We start from the raw sequence: 23,209 nt of genomic DNA, 5'->3' as shown, positions 1-23,209 counted from the left end.
GGCATTGGCTCCGTGGGCTGAAGGGCCTGTTTCCACGTGGTATCTCTAAAGCACCAGAGGTCAGTATTGAACCCTAGTCATTGACACTTTAACGCAGCAGCTCTACCAGCTGCGCCACTGTGCCAGCCACAATTTTGGCACTAATTTTCTGAAATACTCAGCCCCATCCACAGAGTGGCTCATGCTCTCTTTTTGCCTGTGTTTCCATGCCGTGATTCACAGAATTTGTTGCTGACAGCCAGTGACAAAACTAAGACTGAATAAAATTCCTTCATCTTTACATTCTTTCTGACAGATAAAGTCAGAAATATTCAGAAGGTACATTATCCCAACCTCAGAGAAGCTAAATAAATCCTCTTAAGCTTAAACTGGAATTAAGTTGCTGTTGGCTCTTTGCCTCAATCTACTAACTATTCCGCGTGGAAGTTACATGGCTGGTAGACCTATTGCTGAACAGCACCAGAAATCCAGGTTCGATCCTGATCTTGGGTGCTGTCTGCGCGGAGTTTGCATGTTCTCCTTGTGACTGTGTGGGTTACCTCTGGCAGCTCTGGTTTCCTCCCCCATTCAAAGTCATGATATCGGTATTCTGTAAATCGCCCCTAGCGTGTAGGAAGTGGATACGAATGTGGAATAACATAGAAAATAATGTGGATGTGTCATCAAAGGTCGGCATGGATTTGGTGGGCCGAAGGGCCCGTTTCCATGCTGTATCTTTTAATCAACTAATCAGCCCCTTGCAACATGAGTAAAATCAGGAGATCATTGCACAATGAAATGTAGTTGTTGATTTATCCCTGTAATCCAATGGCATTCATTAGAAGTTGTGCTATTTCCTTCGCTACATAGATGCTGCTGCACCCGCTGAGTTTCCCCAGCAATTTTGTGTACCTTCGGCATTCATTAGAAAGTGTGTTCAGAAATCAAAACAGTCCCAACTCCCACCGTGGAACATGACATCAAATCAAAAGGTACTTATTGTAGATAGAATCCCTGAAACTATTTGCCACCTACCTCCACATAGTTGTACATGGCCAGATCTCCAATAGCATGATCATCAGGAACACGTAGTCTTGTAAACTCAGGAAGGCATTTAGCTGCAATGTAGAAGTGCGCCTGTTTTAAAAGGCTCCTCAAAACATCAATTTGTTACTTGAATATGATATAGAAGTCCGTTGCAGTAACTCAGCAGGTTGGGCAGCATCTCTGAAGAAAAGTAATAGGTGCCCTTTTGGGTCGAGACCCTTCTTCAGACTGAGTCAGGGGTGGGGGGGGGACCAGAGGTATGAAAAGGTATAAAGAACAAGTGAATGAAAGGTATGAAATCAACAAATTAAAGCCAGCACCGATGATCAGGGAAAGGTGGAGCCCACAATGGTCCATTGTTGGCTGTGAAAAAGGTGATAACGAGGGGATAACGGTGAGCTAAGCAGGACAACTGTGAAACCAGTATGACGACTGCCTGGCCCGTTGAGTTACTCCAGAATTTTGTGTCTATCTTCGGTGTAAACCAGCATCTGCAGAACCTCTCTACACATAAAAATCTGTTTATTATTGAGACATAAGCAATTGCAGACGCTGGTTTACACTGAAGACTCAAAGCATTGGAGTAACTCAGTGGGTCAGGCAGCATCTCTTGAGACCCTTCACCTCCTGAGTATACAGCTTCATGAGTCTCTGGAAAAGGGTCCCGAAACAAAACATTGCCTATCCACCTTCTCCAGAGATGCTGCTGATCCACCGAATTACTCCAGCACTTTGGATCATAGTTTATTACTGACACACTTTCTGTATAAATGAATGAAATACTCAATTAACAAAATGAGACTAAACTCCAAACTCCAAACTGCTCAGGTAGCATTAGGGACTTTATTTTTTTTTTGCATTAAATTTTGTTTTGTTTGTTTATTATATTATCTATTAAGTACCAGATATGATAAGCAAACTCAAGGTAAAAGAACCACTAGGTGGTAGTGGCCATAATATGATGTTTTCATATCAAGAGGATTTGAGTATAGGAGTAAAGAGGTCCTTCTGCAGTTGTACAGGGCCCTGGCGAGACCACATCTGGAATATTGTGTGCAGTTTTGGTCTCTTAATTTGAAAAAGGACATCCTTGCTATTGAGGCAGTGCAGCATAGGTTCACGAGGTTAATTCCTGGAATGGCGGGACTGTCATATGAGGAAAGATTGGAAAGACTGGGCTTGTATTCACTGGAATTTAGAAGGATGAAAGGATATCTTATAGAAACATCTAAAATTATAAAACAACTGGACAAGCTAGATGCAGGAAAAATGTTCCCAATGTTGGGGGTCCAGAGCCAGGGGCCACAGTCTAAGAATAAAGGGGTGGCCAATTAAAACTGAGATGAGAAAAAGCTTTTTCACACAGAGAGTTGTGAATTTGTGGAATTCTCTGCCACAGAAGGCAGTGGAGGCCAATTTACAGGATACAATTTAAAAGAGTTAGACCTCTTGGGGCTAGCGGAATCAAGGGATATGGGGAGAAGGCAGGCACGGGCTACTGATTGTCAATGATCAGCATGATCACAATGAATGGTGGTGCTGGCTCAAAGGGCCGAATGGCCTCCTCCTGCACCTATTTTCTATGTTTACTGTGTTTACAAAACTGTTACGCTGTTGCTGCAAGTAAGAATTTCATTGTACCATTTCGGGACATAAGGCACATGACATTTAAAAGACATTTGGACAGCTACATGGATAGGGTAGGTTTAGAGGAATATGGACCAAACACAGGCAAGTGGGACTAATGTAGATGGGGCCATGTTGGTCGGCATGGGCAAGTTGGGCCGAAGAGCCTGTTTCCGCGCTCTTGCCAATAGACATGACAATAAAACATTCTTGACTTGCTCGAGATGAAAGTACAAGAGGCTGCAAACTCTGGAATCCAATGCAAAGAAAAGGAAAGTTGCTGGAAGAACTCAGCAGTCTAGACCGCAACTGTGGAAGAAATAGACAGTTCACATTTCGGGTCAGGACCCTATACCTGGACAGAAACTCAGCTCAAAACATCAACTGTCTATTTCCCTCCATAGACGCTGCCGATTTTAACAGGTTTAGTTTAGTTTAGTTTATTGTCAGATGTACCAAGGTACAGTGAAAAGATTTTGTTGCGGAAAGGCTATACATGATAACAATCATGCCACACAGTTTACAAATACATGATAAAGGGAATAACTTTTAGTGCAAGATAAAGTCCTGTAAAGTCCAATTGAAGATAGTCTGAGGGTCTCCAATGAGGTATGTAGCAGCTCAGGGCCACTCTCTAACAATTATCAGCTGGGAAGATATTGTCCCTGAATCTGGAGGTGTGCATTTTCACACATCTGCATGTCTTGCCTGTTGGGAGAGGGGAGAAGAGGAAGTGATCGGGGTGAGACTCATTCTTGATTATGCTGGTGGCCTGGTTGAGGCAGCATGAGGTGTAAATTGAGTCAATAGAATGGAGGAAGGAGACTGTATTATCTGCAGTAACCCCAATATAAAGTGCACACTTGTTATGTGAAATTCCAGCTTACATCATGTAAAACTGATGCTAAATCATCATAGAGTTATACAGCATGGAAATAGACTCTTTGGCCCAACCTGTCCATGCTGTCCGAGATGCCCCATCTACACTAACCCCACCTATCTGCATTTGGTCCATATCCCTCTGAACTTTTCTTATTCATGTACCTATCCAAATTTCTTTTAAATGATGTTATAGTACTTGCCTCAACTACCTCCTCTGGCATCTCACTTCATATACCTACCACTCAGATGATGAGCTAGTAATTTTTACAATGATGTTAATGGCACCGTAGAAAGATCATGTTGCAGCATTGCAATCTGCACAAGATCAATAGACTCACAAAGGTCATTGTGAAGCTGGTCCATTAATTCATCGAAGACGATGCAATCTTCAAAACCCTTGAGGAAAAAGAGGAAGAAAAAGTCAGAAATAATATATACTTCCATCACACCTCAAAAGGAATTACAGAAGCAGATTGTCCTCTTTGTATTTAGGAAGGAACTGCAGATGCTGGTTTAAACCGAAGATAGACACAAAAAGCTGGAGTAACTCAGCAGGACAGGCAGCATCGCTGGAGAGAAGGAATGGGTGACGTTTTGGGTCGAGTCCCTTCCTCAGACTGGTTAAGTATAAAGGAAACGAGAGATATAGATGGTGATGTGGAGATAGAGTCGGAGAACAGGAGGAATCGCAGAGGGGAGCAGCGAGAGAGGATGTTGCAGAACTCTCGTCAGAGAGAGGAGGAGAACTTCTTCAAAGTAGACATACCTTGGAGATTTTGCAGTGGAGCAGACAAAATGTGTAAGGTGTGATACTCCAGCTTTTTGTGTCTATCTTCGGTTTAAACCAGCATCCGCAGATCCTTCATACACATTTCATCTGCTCCATTGCAAAATCTCCTCAAGGCATGTCTACTTTGAAGAAGTCCTCCTCCTCTCTCCAACGAGAGTTCTACAACATCCTCTCCTGCTCCCGCTCTGTAATCCCTCCTGTTCTCCGACTCTACTTCTCCACATCACCGTCTATATCTCTCGTTTCTCTTATCCCTAACCAGTCTGAAGAAGGTCTCGACCCGAAACTTCACCCATTCCTCTCCAAAGATGCTGCCTGTCCCGCTGAGTTACTCTAGCTTTTTGTGTCTATCTTCCCTCTTTATATGCTTGGCATGAGAAGCTAAAACCATACGAAAACAATTCAGGCTCATATGCAGGCCAGAACCTCCTCATGCTCTGCAATACACCACTTTAGATAGCATCCTCCATCAAATGGAAGGTGAAAAGATGCATGTCCTCTTTAAATATATCGATCGATTTACCTATTCTCTAAACAAATCGTTTTTTTTAGTTTAGTCTAGTTTATTGTCACATACAATGAAAAAACAGTTAGTAGGAAGACTACACATGATTACAATCAGTTACACAGGATAAAGGGTATTCCAGATACAGGATAAAGTTTATTGTCACCTGTTCCGAGGTACAGTGAAAAGCTTTTTTTTGTGGCGTGCTATCCGGTCAGTGGAAAGACAATACATGGTTACAATCAAGTTGTCGACTGTGTACAGATATAGGATCAAGGGCATAACATTTAATGGTAAAAGTTCAGAAAAGTCCGATTACAGAGTCTGAGGATCTCCAATCAGGTAGATAATAGCCCAGGACCGCGCTCTAGTTGGTGATAGGATGATTCAGTTGGATTCGATTAAAGATAGTCTGAGTATCCATTGAGATAGAAGGTTGGTCACAACTGCTAAATTTAGTTAATTATTCAACTGGACTTTTCTGATAAAAAGTGACCAAAAGCAAACTGATTTTCCAAGCGTTATTTTTACCTTGAAACTGCTCTTGTGATTATTCATTTCCGTGGCTTCCCATGGAAGCCAAAACTTCTTCCTTGCAGGGAACGATGAGTCATAACTTAAACTGCCATGCTGCGCTACACTTCACAGGGTGCCAGCCAGAGACACAAAAATGGAATTGATATAATAATCCAATGATATGGGGATTTATTTGTAATAGTCTCAGAAATCACAGCTACGAATTATTCTAAAAAATGACTTAAAAAATGCAAAGCATTTGTCAAAGTCATTTCAACATCACTCAAATATTCTCCTTGCCTTTTCTAAACCCTTAGCTAAGAATCTGGTCAGTTACAATAAATCCCCTCCAGGGCACATCAGGATTGCTGATGATTTTGTAAAACTGATTAATGCGAGTGATGATGTTTCAACAGTTGCAAACAAGGTTTTGCATTAAAAACAATTTTTAACTTCTTGAGGAAATAAAAGCACCAAAGCCAAAATTAAAATATTCATCAGGACAGCATGGTGGCATAGCGGTCGTGTTGCTGCCCTACAGCACCAGAGACCAGGGTTCGATCCTGAAGCGTGCTTGACTGTACGGAGTTTGTATGTTTTCCCCGTGATCTGTGTAGGTTTTCTCCGGGTGCTCCGATTTCCTCCCACACTCCAAAGATGTATAGGCTTGAAGGTTAATTGGCTTGGCATAATTGTAAATTGTCCCAATTATGTGTAGGATAGTGTTAATATACGTGGATCGCTGGTTGGCACGGACTCAGCGGGCCAAAGGGCCTGTTTCTTCGCTTTATCTCTGAGCTAAACTAATCGTAAAAAAGAAAGTTGAACTAATTATGAGAACCGAAAGGCATATTGAATTGGCATTGTTCTCACTGCTATAACTAGGTATGTTGCAAAGCCTACCTGAAGCGTCCTTGAAAATCTTCCGTTGCGGGTGTGCGCGATTTTGGCGCCGTTTAGAGGGGGCGGGTTTAAAACGCGATTTTCTCTAAGCTGTTCCAATCGAAAATGTTCAGCCTAGTTAATTATTAACGAAAAATCGCTGGAAGACCCCGTCGCAAAAGCTATTATTAGGTTTAAAGGCCTTGAATAATAGTTATAGTAGTTTAAAAATCAATCTCTAAACCCGCGACCGCCAGCAACCGCAGGGTCTCATAAAGCAAAAAGCAGAAGTTAGGTTGTATATTTTTACATTAAAAAGGGCTTCTAAAGATCCCTTTATACAAAGTTTAATATTGCGAGTAGCTCAATTTGGGCCCATTATATCGCGCAGTATTTTTCTGGGCATTTGGGGCACAAATCTACCGCAATGTGAACGTTCTAAACCAGCGCGTTCACAGGATCCCACTAGAAAGCTGATTTAAATGGGCATTTATTTACAGCAATTAAACACTAAATTCCTTCCATTTGGCCTATAAATTAATGTAAATGAGATTTAAAAATCATGTTTTATTGTGAATTATTTGTGAATATTATTTGGACATTTAGGCTATTTAAAAATGTTAATCATTTATTAAGAAATGGATAGATGTTTAGATCTAGTAATTGAAGTCTGAAATTAGCTACAATTAGGTAACTAACTAATTATATGCTTTAATTTCAGGTCATCCAAGTAAGATTATTTTATATTTGTTTCAGAATGCTTCAATCTATGATAACTGAAAATTTCATTCAGTTCTCTTAATTTTTAAGAAAGTTATGGGCTTTTGACTGTTCACGATCACAGCTTTTTTGTTATGTCCATAGAAAATCAATAGGGAACAAGATGCTCATTTCCCAGTATGAAAATGGCCATAACTTTTTAAATACTTGAGATATGAAAGTGAATTAGGTGTCAAATTAAACTTATTTTTATGCTTTATCTGATGGGATAAATTACAGACTTGATTTTTAAAATCTCAAAATTTTGTAACATTGCTACTATAACACAATGACCTTGGGATAGAATTATCGTGACTGAAATAAACTATGTTCAGCCAGTTGGTGCATGGTACAAAATAGTGAAGATCATTTGATTTTCATAGCGAGAACCATAAATTAAGCAGGACTGTTCAAGGACAGTAAATCTTTTCAGTGTCTTCTCTAGAGCCTCCACACTCTTCCTAAAAAATGGCAATCATAATTAGGTGTAAAACTCCATCTACATCCTAACCAGTATTTTCTTTGTATATGATGGTGAATACCCAAAATGTCACGAATTGCTGGATTAACTCAGCTTCTCTGGAGTCATGGATAGGTGACCTTTCGGGTCGAGACATTCCTATAACTTAATTGGTCACGCCAGTCGCTGCATTTATTGCAAAGTTTGATGAGGTACTTTAGTTCACAACTTTTCAAATCGTTAAATCTCAGGCAGAAGTAACTAAAATAATTTCAGGTACAGATGAAATTAGGTTTTATAAACCTGCTACAGTAGGTAGAACTCAAGATTTGGGGCCTTGCTGCCTTACAGTGCCAGAGATCCATGTTCAACCCTGCCTACGGGTGCTGTCTGTACGGAGTTTGTACGTTCTCACCGTGACTGTTTGGGCTTTCTGACTGGGTGGTCTGGTTTCAAGGTCAGTTTCCTCCCACACTCCAAAGACGTAAAGGTTTGTAGGTCAATTGGCATCGGTAAAAATTGTCCCTAGTGTGTAGCATAGTGCTAGTGTACCGGGTGATCAAAGACTCAGCGGGCAGAAGAACCTGTTTCCACGCTGTATCTCTAAAGTCTAAAGATCAGGAGGCATTGGAGTGCAGGCGTGATATTCAACACTTACGGCATTCATGCCTTGCCCATAAAAAGGAACGACAGCGTGAGCTGCATCTCCCATTAGTACACACTTGGCCCCAATGTGATAGGTGGAACACTTCACCGAGATCATGGCCTGGGCTGGCAAACGGAAATAATCCTGCTTCAGCGACTCACTAGAAAACAAAGACACATTGCAGTCATCCACAACCCTTTACAATAGTGAACATAAAAGCTCAACCAAGGGCTCGGAGAATCTTACATTCTCCAGCTTTCCTTTGTTTAAATCCACCCTCCCATCCAGTCCACTCATCCCTTAGCCTGTTTCCTCTCCAGAAAGTAATCGGATTAGATTATGAATCCATGTATTCTCTCTACATCAGTGATTTGGGATTTATTCAATAGACACTGCATTTTAACATCATGGTAAGATCACTGGCATTTTGGTAAAACAAAAGCATCATGTTTATTCTATTCTCAGGGGCAACCTTTTCCCTCAGAGCATAGTCCACCTCTGGAACTTCTGGAGCTACCAGAAAAAGCTACAAAAGTAGATAAAATGCGACTTATAAAAGACATTTGGACAGATATAAGGACAGGAAAGTTTGAATATAGAACTAATACAGCTTGTGTACAGTGATTGTTGATCGGTGCAGACTCGGTGGGCCGAAAGGCCTGTTTCCACACTGTATCTCTAAACTAATGAGGGTTTAGAGAAACTGTTCCAATTGATGGGCCAAGAACTAAGGGACATAGAGTGATGGTGATAGGCAAATGAACCAACAGTGACTGGAGGAAGAGAGTTTTTAAATGGAGCAAATAGTTAGAATTTAACATGTTGCAAGAAGCCATGCTGGAAGCAGATTTAATTGTGGCTTTGGAAAGAAAGCTGAAAGTGTATCGAAAAATGAAAGAATTTGCAGGGAAGAGGCCAGGGAGTGGACAAACTTGTTTGCTCATACAAATTGATGGCTGAATCTTATTAGGCCTAATACGTTTCTTCTGTATTGTAACTATTTTGAGATTCAATGATAACTTGTTTGAAGAGAAAACTGCTGAGCAATCATCGTGATTTAAAAGGAAGTCTTACATTCCTATCAGAGGTATGGAATCTGGAAAGTATTCCTTGAAGAACTGAAGCACCTCATCTCCTGTCGTGAGTTTCTCAAAGTCTTCAAAAGGCATGAACAGAGTGCACGTAAATGACTTGTCCTGTTAAGGCAACAGAGAAAATGTTAGTTATCATCCACTAGTCCCACCCTCCCCTCCCCTCTCTCTCTCCCCCCCACCCCACCCCAGCCCCACCCTTCCTCCCCTAAAACCAGCTCCACAGTTCACAACAATGTATAACCCTCTCAAACTCACACCGTCTCAAGCCAACAATCTGCCCATCAGGGAAGCTCCTTGCCTGAGGTCATCAGTCGTCGGCCCTGATTGGTCCTGGTTTTTTTTCCCCTCGCTTCCAGTTCCCCCCACTGCAATCAGTCTGAAACAGGGTCGCGACCCGAAACTTCACCTATCCATGTCCTCCAGTGATGCTGCCTGACCTGCTCATTTACACCAGCATTTTGGGTCTATCGTTCGAGAAAATGTTATGGCAGCTTAAACCTTGCTGCACTTTAGAGAGGCTGTTCCAAAATGAGTGCACATTTCCAGATCTCTCTAGTTCGTTGCAAGGGCCATCTCTTTTTCCAATTCCTTACTCTTTGATGGTGAAGTGCCTGACCTCTATCCAACTCAAAATACAGCCAAAGAAAGACACAACGTGCTGGAGTAACTCAGCAGGTATGGCAACACAGATAACTTCTGGCAATCTCCCCTCCACAGCCTCCAACTTATAGTTCCTCAGCACTGCACTACGTCCACCCGCCACACATCTACAAGGTAAGACAATTCAGTCGCCGGTACCTGGCGCCGGTTGACGTAGGTAGTTGCCAATGGAATTCACCAAAGTCAGCACCGGCGACAAACTACATCATCCTGGCGACAGCACTACATCAGGCTACAATCGTTGGCGTCAAACCCACGGGTGCCGACTGTCGCCGAAAAACGTTGAACATTTCAAAATCCATCAGCAACCAGAAAAAAGGTACAACTCTTTGGGCGACTGAGGAGACTATACAGGTGACACCCCGGCGACCATGTGGCAACAGCCTAGTCGCCTAAAAATTTGCCTAAGTGGGACAGCGGCATTACAGCGCCAGAGACCCGGGTTCGATCCTGCCTGTACGGGGTTTGTGCGTTCTCCCCGTGACCTGCGTGCGTTTTCTCCAAGATCTTTGGTTTCTTCCCACACTCCAAAGGACGTACAGGTTTGTAGACAAATTGGTTTGGCATATGTGTAAAATTGTCCCTAGTGCGTGCAGGGTAGAGTTAATGTGCGGGGATCACTGGTGAGTGCGGAGTTGGTAGGCCGAAGGGCCTGTTTGCGCACTGTATCTCTAAACTAAACTAAACTCATCTCCAATACCTTTACTCCATCTTAAGATTCCAAAATAAAATTTCCCTCTTCACCTTAAACCTATGCCCTCTGGTTCTCAAATCTCATAATCGGGGCAAGAGACTTTGTGTGTCTATCCGATCTATTCCTCTCATGATTTTATACACCTCTATAAGATCACCCCTCATCCTCCTGCTCTCCAGAGAATAAAGTCCAAGCCTGCACAATCTCTCCCTATAGCTCAGACCCTCGAATCCTGGCAAAATCCTTGTAAATCTTCTCTGAACCTTTTCCAACTTGACAACATCTTTCCTATAAAATGGTGCCCAGAATTGAACGGCCTCACCAACATCTTATATAACTGCTAACTTCTCCCAACCTTCCAACTCTCTATACTCCTCCCAACTTGACCTTCCAACTTCTGTACTCAACTTGGCATTGTATTCCTGCAGAGGTCTCATTCAAGTCTGTGCTTGGTCTCGTCATTCGTTTCACTGAACATCTTCGCTCAATCTGCCTAGGCCTAAAATCTCCAGGTTGCTAAACACTTTAACTCCCCCTCCCATTCCCATACTGACCTATGTGTCCTGGGCCTCTTCCATTGTCAGAGTGAGGCCAAATGCAAATTGGTGGAACAGCATTTCATATTTTGCTTGGGCAGCTTACAACCCAGGAGTATGAATATTGATTTATCCAAGTAACTCTTTCTTTTCCTTTCTCTCCCTCACCCTAGTTGTCTGACTAGTTTCACTGTCCTCCTGATTAATTTTACTATTTGTACGTCTCGGTGTCAGCATCCCCTCAGCCAACAATGAACCATTCTATATTTCCTTATCATCATCTGTTTTGATTTGTTGTTTTCACACCTTACCCTTTCATATCCCTAGTCGCCCTCTTCTGTGACTCTCAGTCTGAAGAATCGTCTCAACATGAAACGTCACCCATTGCTTCTCTCCAGAGATGCTGCCTGCCCCCTGAGTTCCTCCAGTCTTTGGGAGTTTGTGTCTATCTTCGGTGTAAACCAGCATCTGCAGTTCCCTCCGATTCAGGATAATACTCACCAGGTTCGGCAAAGCAATCATCATAAAGGTGTTTCTGGGCCATATGTGAAGAAAATTGGGTTCCATTGCAAACTGGAAGGAAGAATTCTGATCAATCTAATGTTGACCTTTTCAGACAGAAATAAAAACTGGGTAGGAAGAAATTGGGTTTATTGAAACTAGTCCTTACATCACCATTTCTAGGAGGCATGGTAAGCTCTTTATAACCATGCGGGATATATACGTGGCTGTAATCAAACCTGGCCTGTCGCATGAACTGTCTCCTTACAGTTGAAAAAGCTCCGTCACATCCAACAACAAGATCATGTGAAACTTCAAAGGAGCCATCAGGTCTGGCATGAACACAAAACATAATAATTTTATTAAAGATTACATTAAGTATGGGAGACTTCAACACTAAATGTTTCGTAACTTGCAATGGGAAAATGTTCTAAAACAAGGATATGTCCCAGCTGTAGGTGTTAAAAGGATGTGAAGATAAAGATGGGAAGTAAAGAGAACAGGAGATACAAGGAACTGCAGATGCTGGTTAAATACAAATAAAAAAGAAAATGTCTCAAAGGTCATGTTGCAGTTAAACAATACATCAGTGAGGCCACATTTAGAGTATTGTGTTTAGTTTTAGGTACTGTGTTATAGGAAAGATGTTGCCATGCTGGAAAGGGTGCAGAGAAGAAGGCCAGGACTTGAGGGCCTGAGCTACAGGAGAGGTTGAGTAGGTTAGGACTATTCCTTGGAGCGCAGGAGGATGACGGTGATCTTATAGAGGTGCACAAAATCATGAGAGGAAAAGATTGGGTAAATGCACAGAGTCCCTTGCCCAGAGTAGGGGAATCAAGAACCAGAGGACATAGGTTTAAGATGAGGAGGGAAAGATTTAATTGGAACCAGAGGGGTAACTTTTGTTTACGCAAAGCTGGTGGGTTTATGGAACTAGCTGCCGTAGGAGGTAGTTGAGACAGATACTAACGTGCATTTAAGAAACATTTAGACAGGTACATGGATAGGAAAGGTTTAGAGGGATAGAAACATAGACATAGAAACATAGAAAATAGGTGCAGGAGTAGGCCATTCGACCCTTCGAGCCTGCACCGCCATTCAATATGATCATGGCTGATCATCCAACTCAGTATCCTGTACCTGCCTTCTCTCCATACCCCCTGATCCCTTTAGCCACAAGGGCCACATCTAACTCCCTCTTAAATATAGCCAATGAACTGGCCTCAACTACCTTCTGTGGCAGAGAATTCCAGAGATTCACCACTCTGTGTGAAAAATGTTTTCCTCATCTCGGTCCTAAAAGATTTCCCCCTTATCCTTAAACTGTGACCTCTTGATCTGGACTTCCCCAACATCGGGAACAATCTTCCTGCATCTAGCCTGTCCAACCCCTTAAGAATTTTGTAAGTTTCAAAAAGATGCCCCCTCAATCTTCTAAATTCTAGCGAGTACAAACCGAGTCTATCCAGTCTTTCTTCATACAGAGGTCTGCCAAACAGAGGCAGATGGGACTTGTGTAGATGTAACATGTTGGTCGGTGTGAGCAATTTGGGCCGTAGGGCCTGTTTTCACCGTACATGACTCTATGACATTTAACAAAGAGACCAACAAATAAAAACAGGCAGGCTGGGAAAGAAACTTGAAAACCTCACTTTTCAATAAATCAAAACCATTTGGACAGGTACATGGATAGGAATGGTTTAGAGGGATATTAGCCAAATGCGGGCATATGGGACTAGTGTAAATGGAGCATCTTGGTCGGCGTGGGCAAGTTGGGCCAAAGAGCATATTTCTGTGCTGTATCACCATATGACAAAGTGCTAGAGTGACAGTGGGTCAGGCAGTATCTCTGGAGAACATGGATAGATGACATTTCGGCTCGAGTCTCTTCTACAGATTCCAGCTGTTCCAGGTGCTTGTCCTATCAGGGTCCATACATGGAGGGATATGGATCATGTGATAATAATAATAATAATAATAACTTTATTTATAAAGCACTTTAAACAACTACAGTTGCCACAAAGTGCTGTACATGAGAAATCATGAACGAAAAGCTATTACAAACAATTAAAAACCATTAAAAACCGTACAACGAAGGACTATAAAAAACACACTAAAAATTAAAAGACATTAAAAGCACTAAAAACAGGAGCAATGCCTCAGCCAGTGTCGAAAGCCAAAGAATAAAAATATGTTTTTAGGGAGGATTTGAAGATGGACAGTGAGGGGGCCTGTCTGATGTGCAACGGCAAGGTGTTCCAGAGTGCCGGAGCAGCAACAGAAAAGGCTCTATCCCCTCTGAGCTTCCGCTTAGACCTTGGTACCTCAAGGAGCAGCTGATCAGCTGACCTGAGGCACCGGGCAGGAGCATATAGGTGGAGCAGCTCAGAGAGGTAAGGCGGGGCGAGCCCATTCAATGATTTAAAAACAATGGCAGATTAGTTTATCTTGGCATCATGTTCGGCACATTGTGGGCCGAAGGGCCTGTTCCTGTGCTGCATTGTTCTATGTTCTCTGGAAAAAGCTATTGCTCAGATTGAACCAAACTGAAGCATGCAAGTTGGTGCAGCTTTCACTGTCCATGCTTTGTTAATTCCTCACTTCCCTTGAAAACACTTCATGCGGTTCTGTTCCCAGTGTTTTGCATTAATCAACACGCCCGTCTTATCTCTCACTGCAGAGTAAACACACAAATTTCTTTTTTTTTTCAAAATGCAGATGAACTGGCAATAAAAGTTACCTGATAAAAGTCAGTGACCCCTTCTCCAAACTGTAGTGTTGCAATTTCTCTTCAAAGTTTAACTTAACATTTGGATAGTCGCTAGCCGCTGAAAATCAAACATGTCAAACGCACTTCAGCAGGATAGTTCAAAGTGGATCGAAACCATTTTGGAAGATGTTTCGAAGCATGAACTTACCATATAACAGTTCTCGGTTTAAGTTTGCTCTGTCCACCGACAGGATGTACTGGAAAGTAACAAGAGAAATTCAAATATAATATGCTTACACAATGACAATACAAACACTATCACTGTACAGCATCACATGTGTGTGTTTGGCAAGGTTACTATTGAGAGCAACTGCTTAGTCCTTTTTGATATGTTTGCATGTATATTAAAAAGGTTGCTTTTGTACTTTAACACCAAGGCTCAAATTGCTGCAAGAAGAATTTAATTCAGCCGATCCCACCGTGACAGAGTCAGCTAGTTTAGTTTATTATCGCGTGTACCAAGGTACAATGAAAGGTTCTTGTTGCGAGCTTTCCAGTCAGCGGAAAGACAATACATGATTACAATTGAGTGTACAGATACATGATAACAGTAATAAAGTTTTAAACCGGGGGGGGAGGATGGGAGGAGGGGGTGGATTTTGTTCCTCAAAAATAACCTGTCGCAATAATGCAGAGCTGTGTCATCTGTACATGCACCAAGAGATGTGAGTTGCAAAAAAATAATGGATGAGCATAATCAATTCGTAACTTTATCTCACAGTAGATGGCACAGTGCCATTAGTTAGTTAATTTGTTTTAGTTTTAGAGATACAGCACGGAATCATGCCCTTCCGACCACATGGTCCACGTCAGGCAAGTGTAGATGTGACATGTTGGTCGGTTTGGACAAGTTGGCCTAAGGGTTTGTTTACCTGCTGCTTGACTATCCGTCACATTTGCTACAAGGGAAGTATTTATACTTACTCATGTGGGTCATCTCAGTTGGTTAATTTTATTTTCATAGCCGTACATAAAAATAAAACGCATTTTATGTAACATTGGACACCTTTCCAAGCACAAAATTTACCTGGCCCTTTTTTCCATATGGAAGCGAGGACTTCTTGCCCAAATGAGAATGGATCATTCTTGCATTCATGGGAATACCCTTGGAAACCACCTTAAACAGAGAGTTAAAACAGAGACAGTGTCAGAGTCATACAGTATGAAAACTGGCACTGTGGCCCAACTTGCCCATGCCAACCAACATGCCCTATCTACCCTATCCCACCTGCCATTGTTTGGTCCATATCCCTCTAACCCTATCCTATCCATGTACCTATCTAAATGTTTCTTAAGGGGGCGTGAGGGGGCGCTGTCCTGTGCACGGCTGCCCTGCCAGCAGTTGTCTGTCTTTTCAACGTTTTATTTTTATTTTTAGTTAGTTAAAGTGTTTTGTTTGGAGGTCCAGACTTTTTTGTGTGGGGGGTGGGGGGGGAGGGGGAAACTGCCTTTCAGGGTCCCTACCTGGTCGGAGAGGCAGCTTTTCTCCGGGCTGCAGCTTCGACTCGTCCTCGCGGCCTACCAGCGGGCCTGGAGCGGCGTTTCCTGTCGCGGACCGCCCAGAACCTCGGCTTCGGTGCGGCACGACGCAGGAGCGCTATCGTGGAGCGGGCGATGCCTTGCCTGGGTCGCCGCGCTGGAGCTCCTGTGAGCTGAGACCGCCGGGTAAAACATCGCGGAGCTGCGGGACTGTGGAGCGGCCAGCTGCAGGCGGCGGCGCTGACTTTACACCGGGAGCCTGGGATCTCTAGATGAGATCGCCAGTTGTGGAGCTCCAACCGTCGCGGCCTTGTCGGCTTCTGAAGCCGCGGCCTCCAGTACGGAGGCGGCCGTTCCAGGGCTCCCAAGCCGCTGTGAGGACTCTCCCGACGCCGGAGCAACATCACCCGGCGAGAACGGCCAGGAACATCGGGCCTCCGTAGAGGCAACTGTGGAGGCCTCAATAGGCCCGACTATGGGTGAACTGGGGTTGGGGACTGGACATTGTGCCTTCCCTCATGGTGGGAGCTATTGTGGGGGGATGTTATTTGTGTTTAAGACTCTCATTGGTGTTATGTCTGTATTCTTTTTTTTGTGTGCTGCAAAATGGCAAAAAGCATTTCACTTCATTACACCTCGGTGTATGTGAATGTGACCAATAAAATACCTTTGAACATTGTGATGGCATCTGCATCAACCACCTCTTCGTGCAGCTCGTTCCATACACCCATCACCATTTGTGGGAAAAAAAAGTTGCCCCTATGGCTCAGGCCCTCGAGTCCTGAGAACATCCTCGTAAATGTTTTCTGCACATTTTCTGGCTTAACAACATTTTTCCTATGTCGTAATGTCAGAGATGACGGCGGGTTTGGCAATGGCCCCACTGACATTCGCTGTAGGGTGAACTCACATGCCTTATTCTATTTACAGTGGTTGGTGTTAGAGTGTGTGTGTGTGTGTGTGTGTGTGTGTGTGTGCGTGCGTGCGTGCGCGCAGTCCCTCATTTTCTGTGGGCAGGAAGACGTTCTGGCATCTCGGGCTTAACCCAGCCACTCAGTTTTAGCCTTGGGTAGAGGTGCTGGTTGTCTTCTTGGCAGTCCAGTCTTGACCACATGGTGGCACTGGTGGTCTCAAGTCTATCCCAATGGCTCAGTCTTCCTCGAACCTTCGACAGAGGAACACAACTAGCATGGAGGCACTCCCTTACTCCCTCCCTCACTCTTTCGTCTTTCTCTCCTGATTTTTCGCTCATCTTCTCCCTTCTTTCAGTCTAGGCCGCCTGGGTTTTATAGGGAGTAGGCTGACAAGGTTCAAGTGGCCAACCAATATCAGCTAACTAGACCCAGATGTTGGCAATGATGCTGGGGATTGGTCTCTCCTGGCCTGTCAGCTAGTGATAGGAATCAGAGCTACATCTGAGGGAGAGGAGGCTGATTACTGAACAAAATATCCTAGATGTGGCCTCACCAATGCCTTTTATAACTGTAACATGACCTTTAAACTTCTACACTAACTACTGACTGATCAGGTACGGAAATCGCTATCAAAATATGGAGGGGACCGGGGGACAGGGGGGACACAATTTTTTGCCGGCCGCGCACGCATGCACACACTCACACACACGTGCGCGAGGCTTCGGAGGCTCAATCCAGCGCTAAATGCAGCTCAACTTTGCCTGTCTCGCCGGGTTAACCTACAGCCCTGCCTGGACTGACGGGACACCGGCGCTGCTTCTCCGCGCTGGCCATATTTCCCGCAAGCCCAGGCAGGTTAACATGGCGGGACAGGCAGAGTTGAGCTGGGTTTAGCACTGCTTCTCTGTGCTGGCTGTGGGCCTGGGGGTACAGCTCGCGTCTGACTCCCGACCTCTCGGGCCCCCCAGGGGGGGGGGGGGGCACTCGGGTGGGGACGGGACAGCGGCGGAGACCCGGCCGGGATCGATCCTGGCTGCGGATGAGTCGCAGGTCTGTGCCGAAAGTGTTTTGGCACGTCTCCCTCCTCCAATCATCGCACTCTATCCTCAGTCCCACCCCCCCCCCCTACTCCTCCCTCCTCCAATGATCGCACTGAATCATCATGTCCCGCCCCCATTGCCTGCTGACCGACGTCTCTCTCATCCAATCGGCGCCCTCGATCAGCAGTCCCACCCCCACTGTCTCGCGGAAAGCGGAGATTTCACCGGGTTTTAAAATCCGGATTACAAAAACTTGGGGGGGATGTCCCCCACCTCTCAAAACAGAGGGGGGACATGTCCCCCCTGGCCCCCCCGGGTTTTCCGCCCCTGTGACTGATGATGGCCCAAGTGCCGAAACCCTTCTTGACCACCCTATCTACCCGTGACGCCACTTGCAAGGAACAATGTACCTGCACTCCTAGATCCCTCTTCTTTAAAACAGTCCCCAGAATCCTGCCATTCACTGCGTAGGTCCCACCCTGGTTTGACTTCCCAAACTGCAACATTTCGCACTTCTCTGTATTCAACTCCATCAACCATTCTTCAGCCCTCCTACCCAACCAATCAAGATCCTGCTGCAATTTTTGATAACCATCTTCGCAATCTACAATACCACACACTTTTATGTATTAGATGTAAAATAAAACTGAAAAAAAAAATACCCGATGAAACAAGGAAAGCCAGAAATACTCAGCAGCGTCTGTGGAGGAGAGAAAGAGAGACAATAATTCAGAATGTGTAGGAAAGGAATAATAGAGTCCAGGTAGACGAGGAACTATTTATTGAATGTGTGGATCTGCCGTAGAATGTTGGGGTCCGTTTTTGTGGAAACCAATAATTCATTTTGATGTTTGATGGCATGGGGCCTGTACTTGATGGAGTTTGAAGGATGAGGAATTACCTCATTTAGACTTACCAAATAGTGAAAAGCTTGGATAGAGTGGATGTGGAGAGGATGTTTTCACTAGTGGGAGAGTCTAGGACTAGGGGGCATAGTCTCAGAATTAAATGACGTTCCTGTAGAAAAGGAGATGAGGAGGAATTTCAGAAGGCTGTGGAGGCCAAGTCAATTGATATCTTTAAGGCAGAGGTAGATAGATTCTTTTTTTTTAATATGTTTATTTTAATAGAAGCAATTGTACAAGAATAAAGCAATCGGCATAACAATTAAACAATTTTCGTACAGCTTCATTTTTAACATGTTATAAACTGATAAGTGAATCGGGGGAAAAAACACAGTAAAAAGGAGAGAATGAAGAGAAAGAAGAAATATACAAAAAAGAGAGAAGAAAAGACCCCTGAACTGCCGAAGAAGTGGGAGACAAAAAAAAAGACGGAGATATGCCCCACTATCGTTCCCTCCCCCTCCCCCCACCCCCCGCTCACCCATCCCAATCATCGGTTTTAAATTTGTGTTTGACCATTCTATTGTTGAAGAAATTCAGTGAAAGGAGACATGTTTTGGAGAATTGGTCTGATTTATCAGCCAAAACAAGCCTTCTTTTTTCTAAGTGTAGTGTCTCGGTCATTTATGTAATCCACATCTTCATTGTGGGAACTGTTATCTTTTTCCAGAATTTGAGTATAAGTTTTTTTGTGTTTATTAAGCCGTAGTCAAGGAAACGTCTTTGGAATGTCGTTAATTTAGAGCAGCCCTCGACATTCCTAAAATTATTAATTTTGCATCTGACTGCAATTGAATTTTAAGTGTTTTAGAGATGATATCGAATATTCCCATCCAGAAGTTTTGTATTTTTATACAGGATGCAAAGGAATGGGTTAAGGTAGCTTCTTGGAGGTGACATTTATCACAGATAGGGGAGACAGTTGGAAAAATCTTATTCAATTTGAATAGTATAACCTATGCAATATTTTGAATTGTATCAGGCAATGCCTAACATTTAAAAAACAGTAGTGTATGTATAATAGGCTTTCCTCCCATATATCTTTTGAAATAGGTAAACCCAACTGGTCCTCCCATGCTCGCCTATAAATCTCAGAAGGTGGGGTATCAATATTTAAGAGAGTATTATAAATGTAAGATATCAACTTACTTGTATCGGCATGTCTATTCAAACAATCGTCTAATATATCTGGACCCATAAAAGGACAATCTTGTGTGTATGTTTTCACATAATCTCGGATTTGAAAGTATCTAAAAAGATTGTTTGCGTTCAAGTGGTATTTCTCCTGTAGTTCTTAAAAAGAAGCGAGTCCCCTTCTTATAGAGGTCTCCCACAGTATTAATGCCCAGGTTTTTCCATTGAACAAACACCCGATCTAAAGTAGATGGTTTAAACGAGGGATTGTTTGCAATAGGCAGGAGAGACAAGTTTCTCAGTTAAAGACTTAATTTCAACTGTTTCCAGATACGTAGAGTACAGTGTATTATCGGATTTTGCTCATACGTTGACTTATTCAAATGTATTGGAGATAGGAGAATCGAGCCTATATTAAAAGGCAAACAACCTTCCCTCTACATTTTTAACCAATTTACCTGTTGACATGTATCGTCCAGCCAGAAGATTATGTTTTTAATGTTAGTTGCCCAGTAGTAAAAAAGAAAGTTAGGAAGAGCTAATCCTCCATTTTCTTTGGCTTTGCACAAGTGTCTTTTGTGTATCTATTAGGGTTTTGTAGTCCCAAATAAAATTAGTGAGAGTAGAATCAAATTTTTTTTTAACTTTTAGGGAGATATATCGGTATTGATTGGAATAAATAAAGGAGTTGCGGAAGGAAGATCATCTTTATGGCATTTACTCTACCTATCAGGGAGTTGGGAAGTGTTTTCCAAAATTGAATGTAGGCATATAGTTTAGTAATTAATGGTAGAAAGCTTGTTTTAAATAGAGAGGAGTGTTTTCTAGTCACGTAGATTCCGAGATATCTAAACTTTTCGGTAACAATTCCGAAAGGAAATTTTTGGAGTTGAGAAAGGTCTTGAGCTTTTATTGGCATCATTTCACTTTTATTCCAATTTATTCTATAACCTGAAAAAGCACCAAATTGTTCTATAATGTTTAGTACATTTGGGATACTAACTTGGGAATTAGTAATGTATAAAAGTACATCATCTGCATATAACAAAATCTTATTGATGGTATATTTAGTATTATATCCGTGAATGTCCGAATGTGACCTAATACTCTCAGCAAGAGGTTCTATGTCTAAAGCAAATAACATTGGTGAAAGGGCGCATCCTTGTCTGTTACCCCTGGATGTGAAATTTAGGTGAAAGCATTTGATTTGTCAGTATTCTGGCTGTCGGATTAGTGTATAACAGCTTCACCCATGAAATGAAGTTTTCTCCTAATTGGAATTTTTCCAACACTGTGAAAAGAGACAGATTCTTGATTAGAACGGGTGTCAGGGGTTATGGGAAAAAGGCAGGAGAACGTGGTTAGGAGGGAGAGATAGATCAGCCATGATTGAATGGCAGACTAGATGGGCCAAATGGCCTAATTCTGTTCCTATCACTTACGGCCTTATGTTTTTCACCAGTAACATTTGTGTTGAACACATTAACCTAGATTGTGGTCAAATTACATATTACAATTAAGATCCATGACTGCCAAAAATCTAGATATTTGCATTTAATTACTGGATATTTGTTTTGAACCAATATTGGCATCTAACTGATATTTGCATCAAGAATGTTTTTGTAGATCATGCTACTCTTCACCCAGCTAACTGCAATACATACGTCAGCTCAGCCCTGCAATGCAAACAGCTGCCGGATGCGAACAAATGTAGAAGTTAGTGTTTACAGAGATCCAGCATGGAAACAGGCCCTTCGACCCAGCGAGTCCATGCTGACCATTGATCACCTATTCACCAGTCCTATGCTATCTCACTTTTGCATCCTTTCCCTGTACACTTGGGGACAATTTACAGAGGCCAATTAACCAGCAAACCTCTGGGATGTGGGAGGAAACCAGAGTACCCAGAGGAACCCCACACGGTCACAGGGAGACCATACAAACTCTGCTCAGACCGCACCCGAGGTCAGGATCGACAGAGCTCTGGCAGCTCTACCCATCTGTGCACCACTCTGCCATCCTGAAGGCAAAATAAAAGTAGGCTCCAGGGAGATTTGAACTCACGACCCCTGGTTTAGAAGAACTGTGCTCGAACCCCTGAACTCGGAGCTCGTTTTGTTTTAATTCCTAACATGGAATTCATCAGCTTGAAACTGCACTTTAACACTATGAGAATCCATGAAATTAATTTTGGTTTCACAGACTGTATACCTACAGGCAATTAATCCTCCACTTGATATAGAGAATAAAATGTGATCAGGTGTAATTCATTGTGCTGGAGATTGGCCGAAGACAGGCCGCTCGAGTCCCGCCAAGAACAAAGAGGGACTGGACGTGGGGTCTGTCGAGAACAAAGAGAGACTATAACAAATACTTTTGTAACTTAGTCAGCCCCCTATATGTGATGACTCTTTGCATACTTTGTGTACTGTATACAAATCAACAAATTTCACTGCACCTATGTACATGTGACATTAAAGTATCATTGAATTCCAATAAAGTAATGGGAAAATAGGTAGATTCACCACACCTGGTCTTCCATTCCAACGGCTTTGAGGGCTTGCCGGCCTCTGTACGACAAGGCAAGGTTGATACTTCTTCCTCGTACATCTTTAGCAGTTCGAATATCTGTCAGAAAGGGAATAGGAAGTGTTTGGAAATAATTATCTCACTATTGATTAGTTACATTTGTAATTTGCAGGATCCTCAAGAAATACTCTGAAAATCACTGTCTGAAAGGGTGTTGTATGAATCAAGAACAACTTTCAGGAATTTAGTGTACAATTGAAATGGGAAATCTAGCAAAGCCAGAAGAGTTAAACTAATTATGCAGCTTTTCCAAAGAGATGGTACAAGTATCTTGAACTGAACAACCTTATTTTGCATTGCAAAATTCTATCTTCTTCTTGTGTAAGGCATGTACAGCCTAAAGGTGTAGGCCAACTTGTTCTATTTGATCTTATTTGATTGTGCACGCCGGGTTGATTGCATTTGTCGAAACAGGGCGGACCAGGTGAAGGTTGCAATCTCCCACCCCACAAAATTCTCTGAACGTCAGTAAGTTTGAATGCAGCAATATTCCAGTAGCAGGTGTTTAAAGTTGGCGTTTCGTCGCTTCAGACCAAGTAGCCTTCTTTTATTTTACTTGGGCAATCTTCATCATTGAACTCAGTCACTATTCAATTCATCTCCACCCCATTTTGGACATTGGACTTTGTCTGTGGAACTGGTGCGCTGCAATGCTGAGAGATATGTTCTGTATTTTCCCGTTTGCTCTGCCATTTGTACTGGAGTTTGATATGATTGTATCCATGTACAGTGTTATCTCATCTGATTGTATAGCATACAAAAGCTTTTCACTGTATTTCGGTACACCTGACATGAATAAAC

The 23,209-nt window shown here is 42.9% G+C and overlaps 1 protein-coding gene across 2 annotated transcripts in view; it reads right to left on the bottom strand.

Moving 5' to 3' along the window:
* kmo (kynurenine 3-monooxygenase) overlaps positions 1–23,209 on the bottom strand; it is a 28,729-nt gene that overhangs the window by 1,709 nt on the left and 3,811 nt on the right. For both annotated transcript variants that reach the window (XM_033025466.1, XM_033025467.1), the window contains 10 exons: positions 22,350–22,447; positions 15,375–15,464; positions 14,496–14,544; positions 14,318–14,405; positions 11,747–11,909; positions 11,578–11,649; positions 9,167–9,288; positions 8,105–8,252; positions 3,873–3,930; positions 1,015–1,097 (listed from right to left, as the gene is read on the bottom strand). In XM_033025466.1, coding sequence (XP_032881357.1) covers positions 1,015–1,097; positions 3,873–3,930; positions 8,105–8,252; positions 9,167–9,288; positions 11,578–11,649; positions 11,747–11,909; positions 14,318–14,405; positions 14,496–14,544; positions 15,375–15,464; positions 22,350–22,447 — 971 coding nt within the window. The remainder of the gene's footprint in view (positions 1–1,014; positions 1,098–3,872; positions 3,931–8,104; positions 8,253–9,166; positions 9,289–11,577; positions 11,650–11,746; positions 11,910–14,317; positions 14,406–14,495; positions 14,545–15,374; positions 15,465–22,349; positions 22,448–23,209) is intronic.

This window comes from Amblyraja radiata, chromosome 8 (assembly GCF_010909765.2).
Source record: "Amblyraja radiata isolate CabotCenter1 chromosome 8, sAmbRad1.1.pri, whole genome shotgun sequence".
In the NCBI taxonomy this organism is placed as follows: Eukaryota; Metazoa; Chordata; class Chondrichthyes; order Rajiformes; family Rajidae; genus Amblyraja; species Amblyraja radiata.
The sequence above is the reverse complement of the archived record's forward strand: the minus strand, read 5'-3'. Positions and strand labels throughout refer to the sequence as shown.